This window comes from Chiloscyllium plagiosum, chromosome 28, assembly GCF_004010195.1.
Source record: "Chiloscyllium plagiosum isolate BGI_BamShark_2017 chromosome 28, ASM401019v2, whole genome shotgun sequence".
In the NCBI taxonomy this organism is placed as follows: domain Eukaryota; kingdom Metazoa; phylum Chordata; class Chondrichthyes; order Orectolobiformes; family Hemiscylliidae; genus Chiloscyllium; species Chiloscyllium plagiosum.
Window position 1 is genome coordinate 14,993,359 of NC_057737.1, and position 14,724 is coordinate 15,008,082.

At 43.1% G+C, this 14,724-nt stretch overlaps 1 protein-coding gene across 9 annotated transcripts in view; it reads right to left on the reverse strand.

Moving 5' to 3' along the window:
* LOC122563983 (nuclear pore membrane glycoprotein 210-like) overlaps positions 1-14,724 on the reverse strand; it is a 178,660-nt gene that overhangs the window by 123,448 nt on the left and 40,488 nt on the right. For all 9 annotated transcript variants that reach the window (XM_043718385.1, XM_043718388.1, XM_043718384.1 and 6 more), the window contains 2 exons: positions 13,333-13,488; positions 9,936-10,134 (listed from right to left, as the gene is read on the reverse strand). In XM_043718385.1, the coding sequence (XP_043574320.1) occupies positions 9,936-10,134; positions 13,333-13,488 (355 nt within the window). The remainder of the gene's footprint in view (positions 1-9,935; positions 10,135-13,332; positions 13,489-14,724) is intronic.

The window sequence follows — 14,724 nt, forward strand, 5'->3', positions numbered from 1 at the left end:
TAATCAGACCTTGACTATCCAAATGCTGGTTGATCCTGTCCTTCAGTATTCCCTCCAACAACTTGCCTACCACTAATGTCAGGCTCACATGTCTGTACAGTCAGAGATGTACCGCATGGAAACAGACCCTTCGGTCCAACTTGTCCATGCTGACCAGATATCCCAACCCAATCTAGTCCCACCTGCCAGCATCCATCCCATATCCCTCCAAACCCTTCCTACGTAGTTCCCTGACTTACCTTTACTATTTTTCTTAAATAATGTGAACATTAGCCACCCTCCAGTGTTCTGGAACATTACTAGTGGCTAAAGATGAAGCAAAACTCTTTGCAAGGGGCTCTGCAATTTCTTCCCTAGCCTCCCACAACTTGATCAGGGTGGACTTGATCAGGCCCGGGGATTTATCCACCTTAATGCAGTTTAATGCTGTAAACACCTCCTCTCTGGTAATATGTACACAGTCTATGACATCCGCACTTGTTTCCCTTGTTTCAGCAGCATTCATGATTCTCTCCTCAGTAAACACAGAGGATAAATATTCATTAATAATCTCCCACAACTCGGCAAGATGGTGGGATAGATGGCTCTGCCTAACAGCCAAGGCATACTGGTGTTTTTTGCCATCCCTGGCCATCTTATGTGGAGAATTATTAGTTTAAAACCTTACAGAATACATATTCGTTAATGTTTGGGAGTGGGAAGGATGCCAAAAGGAAAAGGAGTGAGCAAACAACAGCAAGGAGGACACTACCCTGCAGCACTGGGCACACCAGGGGCCACAGCATTAGCCTCTCCCGAACCCCCAGGGGTCCTGACAGACTCACAGGAATTGGCGACGGCGAGACTTACCTCGAAGGTTGGGGCTGTGATTGAGGAGGTCCGTGAGGAGACCCTTGCCCAGGTTCATCCCATCGCGTCCATGCTGCAGAAGCATGAACAGGAGATTGTGTCCTCATCTGGTCGGATCCAGGTACTGGAGCAGGAGATGCGGGCTTTACGAGACCAGGTTGACGACCTAGAAAAATCAAGGTTGGAGGACGAATCTTCGGACTGTGGAATTCCCGGAGGGTGAAGAAGGTGGGCAGCCAGTCAGCTTCTTTGAAAACTGGCTGCCGCAGTTCCTGGGCCTTCAAATCGAGTGCGGCCGGCTCAGATTGAAAGGGTCTATCGGATCGCACCCCCACCTAGCGCACTTCACACATACAAGGACAAGCAAAAAGTGATAGAAGCCGCCAGACCACTGGGAAAGGAGCCACAGTCACTGCTGCACAAGGGGTCAAAAATCACAATATTCCAGGATTTCTCGGCAGCTATAATTCAAAAGAGGAAGCCCTTCAATGAAGTTAAAAAAAGGCTGAGGAACCTGGGCATCCAATACTCCACAAGGTACCCCGCAGTGCTCAGTTTCAGCCACGAGACTCAGTGGATAAAGCTTAGAACTTTGAAGACACTTTAACCAGACCGACTGGTCTGAAGAATACAGTTAATGCTCATCTTCTTTTCCTTCTTTCCCTGTGTTTTCCCTTTCTCTCTCCCCCCTCCCCTTTTTATCTTTCTCTTTCCCTAATAATTTAAAAATAAATCTTGGAATATGCTCTTCCTATCATATTTTTATAACTGGATTTTATCATGGGCAAGTTTGTGGGTGTCCTTTGTTGTCTCCCTTTTTTTGTTCTCTTTCAGTCACAAGTAGGGGTGACATGGAGCCGGGGATGGGCAGAGTGCTTATCCTGACTTTGTCTTTTTTGTTGACTTAAGGATCATCTCCTAGTTTAGTTTTTTTTTGCCTAAGGCTACAGCACAGTCCAGGCCTCAAGGAGCTGTGGAGGAGGAGATGGATAGGGTGAGTGCCCGCGATGGTGAGGGAAAAAAAAGTCTCCCGTTCAAGGTTTTATAGTTGGTTTTCTTTGCAGTTTTTTGGTAGCAATAGTTGATTGTACTGATCATAGAGTAGCTTTTGCATACATAATTCTGCTACTCTGAGTCTTTGTTTACTTATACTCAGCACACTAAGTAGGATTCTCCCTCCTGGGGGTTCAAGGGTCTCTGAAAGGGGATATGGCAAAGTATCTTCTTAAATGGTGCACATGGAACATCAAGGGAAGTAATTCACCTGTTAAAAGGAAAGAAGTGCTTTCTAGCCTCAAGTGTGAAAAGGTTGATATCGCTCTGTTGCGGAAAATCCATCTTGATGATGGGGAAAACACCTGAAGCTACAACAAGGGGGGTTACGACCGAGTATTCTTTTCATCCTTTACTACTAAAAGTAGGAGAGTGGCGGTGCTTATCCAGAAAATTCTTCCGTTCACATTATTAGAGCAGATGAAAGATGAGTAAGGACAATTTGATACATGGGGAGGAATATCGCATTTTAAATGTCTCCTGTCCTCCGGCACATCCCTTCAGATTTTTGGTTAGTGCCGTTTCAAGGTTGAATGCCTTTGGAACAGCCGGGGGGTGGGGTTGATTGGTGGTGATTGAACTTGCCTTTTGGATCAGATAGTGGACAGGATGCCTAGTAGGCCCCCAACTATTTCTTCACAGGCCAAGCAGGTGGTTGACTCGTGTGAGCAGTTGGGGCTGGTTGATATTTGGATATGTCTTCACCCTACTGGCAGGGACTTCACATTTTTTACAAACCCACACAAATGTTACACGAGGATTGATCTTCTTCTGGCTCCCCCAACCCTTCTGGATTTGATTATCAGTTGTAAAGTTTGGAACATAGCTATCTCTGATCACACAGCAGCATATTTGGAGGTTAAGGCCCAGGGTGAGGAGCTCGGTTTGCAGCACTAGTGTCTGGATCCTTTTCTCCTTAAGGATTCCAAATTTGTGGAATACTTTTTGAAGGAGTTTCAGGAGTTCTTGACCATCAACTCTGGAACAGCTAGTACCCCATCTATGCTATGGAAGACCGCTAAAGCCTTTGCTAAGGGATTAGCTATTTCCTATTCGGCTAGAAATGACAGACGGAGGAACAGCAACGTCCACTTGAGACGCGGCTGAAAGCCGCCGAGGCAGCACAATTTGCATGGCCTTCAGTGACTAAGCTACAGTGGATCACGGCCCTCAGACTGCCATGAATTCAATACTTACACAAACTGCAAAGAAAGAACTTGCTTTTGCTAAACAAAGGCTGGTCAAGTATGGAGATAGGCCAGGGAAGTACTTAGCGTATCTGACTAGAAAAAAGCGTGCTCCCCAATCTATTACTGCAATTAGAGATAGCGCCGGGATTCTCACGTACGATGCCAACAGGATTAATGAGGCTTTTCGGAGTTTTTACTCTGAATTGTATTGGTCTGAAAGTTGAGGACAGGTGTGCTAAAATGGAAGCCTTTAGGAACCTGGACCTCCCGGGGTAACCTAGGAACTGGCCTCTTTCCTTAATGCCCCTTTGATAGTTCAGGAAATACAGGAGGCAGCTAGGCAACTTCAGAGTGGGAAAGCGCCTGGCCCTGATGGTCTCCAGGGTGAGCTTTATAAGGAGTTTATAGGGATTCTGTCAGGGCCAATATTGGAGATGTACAATCACTCTAATATGCATGCATGCTTACCACCATCTTTGAGAGAAGCTAGTATTTCTCTCATTCTTAAGAAGGGGAAGGTTCCTGAGGATTGTGCTTCCTACAGGCCCATCTCTCGATTAAATTCAGATTTTAAGATTCTGTCTAAGATCTTGGTGCTGAGATTGGAGGTGTTGCTCGATATTGTCAAAGAAGATCACACGTTTTATAAGGGGCTGTAGGTCTTCTAATAATATTAGAAGGTTGCTGAATATGGTCTAACTATGTCAGCAATGATCAATTCAGGGGTTGGTGATTTCCTTAGATGCAGAGAAAGCATTTGACCAGGTGGAATGGCTGTATCTCTTCTATATCTTAGAGTGGTTTGGGTTGGGTGAGGTCTTGGCTAGGTGGGTGAAGGTTTTATATTGTCACCCTCTGGCCATGGTCATCACCAACAGGGTGAAGTCTGGGAACTTCAGGATTGGTAGGGTAGACGTCAAGGCTGCCCCCTTTCACCATTGTTGTTTACGTTGGTGTTAGAGCCGCTGGCAGAGGCCGTTCGTCAGAACACCCACATAACCGCTCTGGAAGTGGGATTGCTGATACAGTGCATTAATATATTCTGAAATATCCCCAAATATAAGATCAACTTCGCAAAATCAAGGTTATGCCTTTTGGGAACTCAAGGAAATGGCAGCGGTTGAAGGTGGCCCGAGGTTCCCTCTGAAGTGGTCACAGGTAGGGTTCCGATACCTAGGCATTTTTATTACCCCCATGTTTGATCGGTTATTTCGGACTAACTTTGCTCACTTGTTTGACAATATTAGGCGGGATTTCCAGAGATGGGAGGCTCTTCCAATTTAATGGTTGGGCCAAATAGTCATCATTAATATGAATTCCTTCCTTGTTTGCTTTATCCCACATGTATGCTCCTATAATGTTTCCCAGTTCAACTCTGCAGAAACTTATGGGTTGGTTTAATTCCTTGTCTGGCATCATGGACGATCACTCATCAAACTCACAAAATTGCAGTTGCCTCAAGCATGGGGTGGAGCTGATTTCCCAGACGTCAGGAGCTATCACTTGAGTTCCCTGCTGTCCTGTGCGCGCGATTGGGGGTAATAAAAATGCCTAGGTATCGGAACCCCACCTGTGACCATTTAAGAGGGAACCTCGGGCCACCTTCAACCTCTGGCATTTCCTGGAGGTCCCCAAAGGCATAACCTTGATTTTGCAAAGTTAATCTTATATTCTGAAATAGCCTAAAATAAATTAATACACTGTATCAGATGGGGTACGGAGGTCATCAATATGGCTGGATATCGAGGCCTCCCAGGCAAAGTCCTCTCTTATTAACCTGTTGTTCATGGGTAAGATGAGGGCAGTTATGGACCACTGCCAGAACCCCATTGTTATTAGTACAGTCACAGCATGGAGGATGATGTGTCAGAGTGAGGGTTGCTTATCCAAGACTTCACCACTTTTGTCCATAGCTGGGACAGACTTTGAACAGAAGACTGGGCATCCATTAAGTCCTATGAACCATCAACAGCAGCAGAACTGTACTCCAACACAATTTACAACTCATAGGTTGGCATATCCCCGACTCATCCATGATCATCAAGTAAGGGGATCGTGCTAGGAGCAGTACCAGGCACACATAAAAATTAACTGTCTACCTGGGGGATCAAGTAACCAGGGCTACTTGCGCACCAAACATCATAAGCCGCAAGTGAGACACAGCTAAACGATTCCATACCAATGGATCAGATCTAAGCTCTGCAGTTCTACCACATCCAATTGTGAATGGTGATGGTCAATGAAGGAGGAGGCTCCATAAATATTCCCATCCTCAATGGTGGAAAGGCCCAACACATCAGTGCAAAAGATAAGGCTGAAGCATTTGCAGCAATCTTCAGCTAGAAGTGCTAAGTGAATGATCCATCTCGAACCCTGCCAGTGGTCTACGAATCTTCAGCCAATTCAATTCACTCCACATGATATCACGAAACAACTGGAGGCACTAGATACTGCAAAGGCTATGAGTCCTGACAATATTCTGGCAATAGGATGAAAGACTTGCGTTCCAGAACATGCTGCTCCTCTAACCAAGCTAGTCCAGCACAGTTACAACACTAGTATCTACCTGAAATTGTGGAAAGTTGTCCATATTTAATCCAATTAGCCAATTACCACCCATCAGACTACTTTTGATCATCAGTTAACTGATGGAAGGAGTCATCGACGGGATTATCACATGGAACCTGCTTAGCAATAAACTGCTCAGTGACGCCCAATTTGGGTTCTGCCCGGGCCACTCAGCTCCTGACGACAGGCTAGATTTGGTTCAAACATGGACAAAAGAGCTGAATTCTGGAGGGGAGGTGAACGTGACAGCCCTTGACATCAAGGCCACATCTAACTGAATGTGACAATAAAGAGCCATGGCAAAAGTGGAATCAATAGGTATCAAGATTGGAGTCATGCCTGGCACATAGGAAGATTGTTGTAGATGTTGGAGTCAGTCATCTCAGCTCCAGGATACCCGTCTGCAAGGAGTTCCTCAATGGTAGTGTCCTAGGCCCAACCATCTTCAGCTGCCTCAGCAATGACCTTCTCTGTATCAAAGTCAGAAGTGGGGATGTTCACTGATGATTACACAATGTTCAGCACCATTTGTAACTCCTCAGATATCAGGTTTGGGCTAACAAGTGGCAAGTAATATTCACAAATGATAGGCCATGATCACCTCCAAAACGAGACAATCTAACCACTGCCCCATAACATTCATTAGTCTTACCATCATTGAATCCCCCCCCCACCCCACACTATCAACACCCTGGGGATCACCGATCAAAAACTCAACTGGATCCACATGAACGCAATGGCTATAAGAGCAAGTCAGAGGCTAGGAATACTGGGACAAGTAACGCACCGCCTAAGGTTCTAAAGCCTGTCAACCAACTACAAGGCACAAGTCATGCGTGTGACTGAATTCTCTTCACTTGCCTGGATGGATGCAGCTCCACCAACATTCAAGAAGCCTGATGCCATCCAGGACAAAGCAACGGATGACTGGCCCCACATCCACAAACATCCACTCCCTACACAACTACTGCTCATTAGCAGCAGTGTGTACAATCTACAAGATGCACTGCAAAAATCCACCAAAGATCTTTAGATAGCACCATCTAAACCCATGACTACTTCTATCTAGAAGGACAAGGGCAGCAGATACATGGGGACACCACCACCTGCAAGTTCCTCTCCATTCCTCCACTGTCACTGGGTCGAAATCCTGGAATTCTCTCTCCAAGGGTATTGTGGGAGAATCTACAGCATATGGACTGCAGTGGTTCAAGGCGGCAGCTCATCACCACCTTAAGGGAAACAAAAAGACCGGCAATAAATGCTGGCCAGCCAGTGGCACCCACATCCTACATGAATAAAACAAAAAAAAATTAATAGAGTAGATGGATCAAAGTTACTAGCTTTCACAGTGAAAGATCAGAACAAGATGGCACAATTCTTAAATTAGAATCATAGCACCCCTATTGTGTGGAAACAGGTCATTTGGCCCAACAATGCCACACAGACCCTCCAAACAGTATCCCACCAAGACCTATTCCCCTACCCCTATTACTCTACATTTCCCCTGACTAGCACACCTAGCCTACACATTCCTCAACACTATGGGCAATTTAGCATGACTAATTCACCTAACCTGCACATCTTTGGATTGTGGGAGGAAACCCACGCGGACACAGAAAATGTGCAAACATAGACAGTTTCCTAAGGCTGGAATCAAACCCAGGTCAATAGACAATAGGTACAGGAGTAGGCCATTCTGCCCTTCGAGCCTGCACCACCATTCAATATGATCATGGCTGATCATCCTTAATCAGTATCCTGTTCCTGCCTTATCTCCATAACCCTTGATTCTACTATCCCTGAGAGCTCTATCTAACTCTTTCTTAAATGAATCCAGAGACTGGGCCTCCACTGCCTCTGGGGCAGAGCATTCCACACAGCCACCACTCTCTGGGTGAAGAAGTTTCTCCTCATCTCTTCCTAAATGGTCTACCCCGCATTTTTAAGCTGTGTCCTCTGGTTCGGCACTCACCCATCAGCGGAAACATGTTTCCTGCCTCCAGAGTGTCCAATCCTTTAATAATCTTATATGTCTCAATCAGATCCCCTGTCAGTCTTCTAAACTCAAGGGAATACAAGCCCAGTCACTCCAGTCTTTCAGCATAAGGTAGTCCTGTCATTCCAGGAATTGACCTCGTGAATCTATCCTGCACTCCCTCAATAGCCAGAATGTCTTTCCTCAAATTTGGAGACCAGAACTGCACACAGTACTCCAGGTGTGGTCTCACCAGGGCCCTGTACAGCTGCAGAAGAAACTGTGCAGGCCCCTAGCACTATGAGGCAGCAGTGCTAACCACTGAGCTACTGTGTCAACCAACTGAACCACTGTGCTGCTATGTCATTCAGGGTCAAAACAGGAAGCACTTTCTTACACAAAGGGAAGTAGAAATGAGATTAGATTAGATTCCGTATCATGAGAAAACAGACCCTTCGGCCCAACCAGTCACACCGACCCTCTGAAGAGTAATCCACCCAGACCCATTTCCCTCTGACTAATGAACTTAACACTATGGGCAATTTAGCATGGTCAATCCGCCTGACCTGCACATCTTTGGACTGTGGGAGGAAACTCACGCAGACACGGGGAGAATGTGCAAACTCCACATAGACAGTCACCTGAGGCTGGAATCGAACCTGGGACCCTGGTGCTGTGAGGCAGCAGTGCTAACCACTGAGCCACCCATAAATTGGGAAGGCTCTCCTCTTAAAAACAAATTTGAGGTTGAGTTAATTAACATTTTAAATGGAGAGTGAATACTAAAGGATATGGAACGAAGAAGGATAAGTTAAGATACACATCAGCCATAGTTTAACTGAATGATGGAGTCGGTTTGAGAGGCAGAATGGTTTAGTTCTGCTCATATTCCTATACAGTGCCGATACATTTATATGGGTTAGCACTTTAACCATCTTGAATGGAGTAAAACAAAGAAACCCAGGGAAAGAGAGTAAGGAAAAGAATACTATAAAATCAAAACACTACAGTCGCTAGAAATCTGAAATAAAAACGTACTGGAATTCCTTGATTTCAAAGAGTTCTTGACTCTAAATATTAACTCGGTTTCCCTCTCCAAGGATACTGAATTTCTCCAGCAATTTGTTTTTATGCAAGAAATGTCATTCCTGACAAAAAAAAAGTACCACAAACCACCTAATTAAATAGCTTAGTGTCAAGCAGTACAAAGTTTTCAGGTCCAGAGTAATAATATTTTGATTCAAGCTTAGATATTGCCTGGAAGTCATCATGCAACTAGTGTACAAATCTGATACCTTTTACCATTAAAGCATGATGGGAAGGAAGCTTCCATTTTACACATTCTGGTATAGGTAGACAAATCTACAACCTGCCAGTATTGTGATGGGTACAGACTGAAACCTGAGTATCACTGCACCTGTACTTTTTAGTTCCTGAAGAATTTATCTTAGTCATTCTAAGTGTTGAGCACAATGATAACACCAACTGCAACACCAGCAAAGATTAATAAAACAAAGTACAAGTGGGCGGCACGGTGGTTAGCACTGCTGCCTCACAGCGCCTGAGACCCGGGTTCAATTCCCGCCTCAGACGAGTGACTGTGTGGAGTTTGCATGTTCTCCCTATGTCTGCGTGGGTTTCCTCCGGGTGCTCCGGTTTCCTCCCACAGTCCAAAGATATGCAGGTCAGGTGAATTGGTCATGCTAAATTGCCCGTAGTGTTAGGTAAGGGGTATGGGTGGGTTGCGCTTCGGCGGGTCGGTGTGGACTTGTTGGACTGAAGGGCCTGTTTCCACACTGTAATGTAAACTAAACAGTAAACTAAACTAAACTAAGAAAAAGTACAAAAATTACAAAGAAATGGCAGATTACCCAGGAAAACCAAAATGCATATAGCCAAATGTTTTAGAATACAAAAATAAGCAATTTTAACAAGAATTCAACTCTCAGTCTATTTTTAAGCTACATGCTTTACCCAGACTGATTCAGTTCTTCTGACTTTCTGATCTAATGTTGAAAAAATAAGTACTCCAGGCAGAACCTTACCTAATGACATGAAATTCAGTTTGCGGCAAAGTGTTATTAAATATTCCATGATAAGAAGATTCACATGATTGCTATTAAATCTTATTCTCAAATCAAACATGTCCAAAAGCCAACATTTTCAAACTTGCACCAATAAGGCTCCATGCAATTAGAAGAGAATTGAATAATGATTTAATATTTAATTGTTTGAAAGATAAGCAAAGTATCCAATTTATTATGAAATAAAAACAAAACAATATCTTTCTACTGTACCTTGAATGACCTTGAATATCCCTTGCTTGTCCATCTCCACTGCCAAGTTCATTAATGTGCAATTATTCACTGGAACCGTTTCCATGGCATCAGTATCCATGAGCCCATAAACCATGATAGGTAGATCAAGGGTCTGACCAACCTCAATTTCTACACGGGATTGGACAAACTCTATACTGACTGGCCTCAGCACATTGATCTAAGGATAATTGAAAATACGGAATTAAATCTGTCAGACAAATTACACACAATTTCAGCCTAGCTCATTCATTTGAAGCATATGGGGAGACTTTCCATGGTCGATCCATGCACACTATTTATTTAGATAGAATAGACATTAGGGTTTCTTTTAGTGGGCAAGTGCTCATCGTATCAAAAATTCCAAAATCGACTGTGCCCAGATAATCAAGTGCAACACTCAAATCTGGAAAGGAGACAGAGAGCTTGGTAATGTGGTGCAATAATAACAACCTCTCTCTTCATACTGGCAAAACTAAAGAACTGATCATTGACTTCAGAACACGCCCCCATCCACATTGAGGTTGAGAGGGTGAAGAAAAACAAGTTTGTTGGAGTGACAATAACTGACAACTTGCCCTGGAGTTCCCACGTAGATACAATGGTAAAGGTGGCACAACGACTATTCTTTCTCAGGCACCTCAGGAAATTTGGCATGTCCATGAGGAATGTCACCAATTTTTACAGCTACCCTGTAGAAATCACACTGTACAAATGCATAACTGCCTGGTATGGCAACTGCTCTGCCCAAGACCATAAGAAACTAAAGACTGTTGTGTATAGATCATCATGGAAGCTAACCTCCCATCCACAGATCCAGTTATGCATTGCACTGCTGTGAAAATGCTGCCAACATCATCAAAGACCCATTCCATCCCAGTAATGCTTTCCAGGCAGAAGATATTGAAGCCTGAACACGCACCAGCAGATTCAAGGACAGCTTCATCCCTGCCATTATTAGGCTGATGAATGGACTCTCTAACATCAAATACTGCTGATCTTGTTAAAACTGATCATGTCTCATGCAGGTCTGTGTAGCGTAGCTTGCATGCCTTATTCTGTCCAAGTTTTGTTTTCACCTTATGATCTATATGTCCTTGCTTACTATGATCTGCCTGTACTGCTCGCAAACAAAGTTTTTCATTGTCTGACAATAAATAAATCAAATCGAAATTCCCTCGACAGTTTCTCTGGTTAGAACAGTGGTGTAAAATATGCCACTCGAGTCCGTTCATATCAATTCTTCTATTTTTGGTTTCAAGAAAATACTTTACAATTCTTTCTTGCAGCAAATGGAGTACCAATTGTATTCTGTCAATTAGCCTTAATGCAACCTATAAATAAAATGGCTTGTATGTATACAAAACTGTATGGGGTTTCACTTATTCAGAGCATTGTCGAATAGTCAGGAGGGAATTGCCTAGGAGTCCTCGACATTAACCCTAGGTCCTGTGAAGTCTCAAGTCATCAGGTCAAACATAGGCAAGGAATCTGCCGACTGATTACCAGATACCAAACAATCCTTGGCTGATTAATCAGTACTCCTCCATACTGGTCATGACTTGGAGGAAGCAAATAGGCTCTTGATGGGGAATATATGTTGGCCTGGTCAAAATAGCCCACATTCCCTGAATGAATTTTAAAAACTTCAGAAGCCAAACTGACCTGTTCAACAGCAGATATCAGGAGTGCTTTAACATCATGAAAGCCCAAAATCAGTTCTGTTATTTCAGCTTAATAAAATGCAGGAAATGCTGCAGCCCAGGGTATGCAATACTTTAGTATGTGAAGCCTTAAGAGGTGCTATCAGATACTCCTGAAGAGGTGCTCACTTCAAGTTTGAATTCAAGACTGCAGTAACCTGATGCTATGCATAAATCTCATGCACAAATTACAAGGCCATCTGTCATGTTGTGTAATTAGATCTGCAAGCGCCACAGTAGACAGCCATTGCACCAGACAACTCTTGGTCTGCAGCTGTTATTTTTGAAATGTGTGCACTAGAAATGACAGACTTTGTTCTTTATAGCAGGCAAAGATGTATGCATTTTCTCTGGTGAGCCGTGACGTCGATTCTCCTGCTCCTTGGATGCTGCCTGACCTGCTGCGCTTTTCCAGCAACACATTTTTCAGCTCTGATCTCCAGCATCTGCAGTCCTCACTTTCTCCTACATCTGTGATGTACCAATCTGTACTTACTCCATCATATCATTATCAAAAGGTCAGGGGTATCAATTTCTGAACAGTCATTGGCAGGTTTAGGAGTACTGACAGTCACAGTAGATTTTAGTTGCAGATTCTCCCTCCTCCTCTATTGGAGATCATCTGGCACTTGGAAAAGGGGAGAGAGATAATTGTTGCAGCTGGATTCACCCTCTGCAACAATTCTAGCTTTCTCTCCTATAGAAATTTCAAAGCAATCTCTTCAGTAAATAACACATGGAACAACTTCATTCTTCTTCATATGCACATCCTCTCCCTGGCATTTGCCCAGCTTATTCTGCATGAGAAAGGGACTATATTATTCAGCAACGAAGAGTTCTCAACATTTGCATGTGGGTATAATAGTTCAGCTGATATACCAAGTATGCAAAAGAAAAAGACAATATTTGAGAGCAGTGCTAAGCATTTGAAAGTAGGAAGCTCATTAAAGGGGGTTGCCATGACTGGATGAAAGGAATATAAAGTGGGAGAGGTCTTAATTTGTCTTGCTGTTATGATGAAGTCCTGTACTGACAATGGCAACAAAACTGTGAATGGGAGTCTCACAGTAGCAACTTGGATCAAGTCAGATTCTTTCCTGATTTGTTTCCAGATACAAGGAGTTAGATTTCTGGAAAATGTGACCTCATCCTGTGGTGGGATACTCTCCTTCCACCTGATGTAAAGGAGGCATACTTTGATCTAAAGGACTTATTGTACTGCTCTCTTAATCATGAGTTTAAGTCTTCCATTACAGAAGCAATCTTCAGTTAACCCCTACAATGAACACAGCATCGGTTTAATTAAGAGATCCAGTAAAGCAGCATGCATACCAGGCTCTTTAAAGTGCCTACCCTTACCACTGATGAGATGCCCTGCTACCAGTTGGATATGCTGACATTTCCTGCACCATTTACAAATAAGGTGCACACCTTTTAGGGAATGCTGTGCCCGTGACCATTGCATACTAAGAAACAAGAGAAAGACTAAATAAATAAAACAAAATAAAATGGTGTGTGGAGTTCAAAGAGAACAAGAGACCAGATCTTCCAATTGCAATTACTTTACTGTTTACATTTTTATTGTAAACGGTTAACACCAGAATTAAAAATAAGACAGCTTGAAAAATCTAAACTTCAGAATTAAATAGTTAAGGACACCATGATTTATTACTTACTTGCATTTTGCCAAAGTGAATTGGATTATCCACATCTCTAGCATGTATAATGCTGAAACCTCGGCTGTCACTGGTTGCTATAACACCTTTTACTGTCACCAGAGCTACACTTTCATTACCTGATGACCACGTAAAGTTACCACTTCCACCATTAACCTGTGGAAATATAAAGACTTGTTTAAGACATTTATGAAATCTATTTGTGCAGTTTATGCAGAAAGAATAGCTTAAAAAATAAGACATGGATTATCCAATTTTGTGCTTCAGATGGGGCATTTCACCTGCCAAGAACCACAACTTGTAAGCGTATACGGGAAATTTTGGCTAGATATGTACCGTGAAGTTTCTAGCAAACATTTATGATGAGGAAGATTCCCTGTTTGAAGCAACACATCAAAAAGTTAGCCTTGTACCACAAGACTTTACATAGTAGTGTGTTTCCAGGCAGTCCAGTATATCCTCAGGCAGAATTCAATTTGTTTTTTAAACTAAATGTCAATTTTCTTCTGTTTTTAAGGGAACAGAAACTAGCGTAGGCAAAAGAATAGTTTAGGGAGAAAGTGAACACTGCAGATGTTGGAGATCAGAGTCAAAGAGTGTGCTGCTGCAAAAGCACAGCCAGTCAGGCAGCATCCGAGATTCCTGATGAACAGCTTATGCTCAAAACACCGATTCCTCTGCTCCTTGGATGCTGCCTGACTGGCTGTGCATTTTCAGCACCACATTCTTCAAAAAGAATCATTTGGAGAGAGGGCCCATTTGGTCCAATTAGGTCAGAGCAAATTACTGCAGATGCTGGAGATCACAACGGGTCAGAAAGCATCCAAGAAGATGCCACCTGACCTGCTGTGATCTTACTATTTTTCGCTTTCAGTTTGGTCCAATAAGACTTTGCAGTTCTTTAAAACAGCTTTCCAATCAGTTGTATACCCTTGCTGTTTGCTCATAGCCCTGCAAATTTACCCAAGCATATATCCAATTTCCTACTGAAATTTACTCCCATTAAAAGTAATTTTCATTTCCACCTTTATTGGTAATTAACTTCACTGTCCATAATTAACTCGCACAGGTTTTAAAGCCATCCATCCTGCTCAAATCTTTTTAACTACAAAATGCTTCACTTTCTTTGCTCACAGGAAAACAATATTTAAACCTTTCTACAAATCCCTTATCCCTGAAATTTTCAGATAAGCCTCATCTGCACATTCCCAAGTCCTTTTGTCCATTGTTTCATGCTCTTCCTCCATCCTATTTTGGATCAGTTATATAGTGAATGGAATTGAATTACCTCTAATAGTGCTTTTTGATACAAGGTAAGTTGGCCTTCTATTTGTGTAGATTATGCAAGTTTCTTCAAAATAAAGAGCAACTCATATCATAACGGAGTCACAG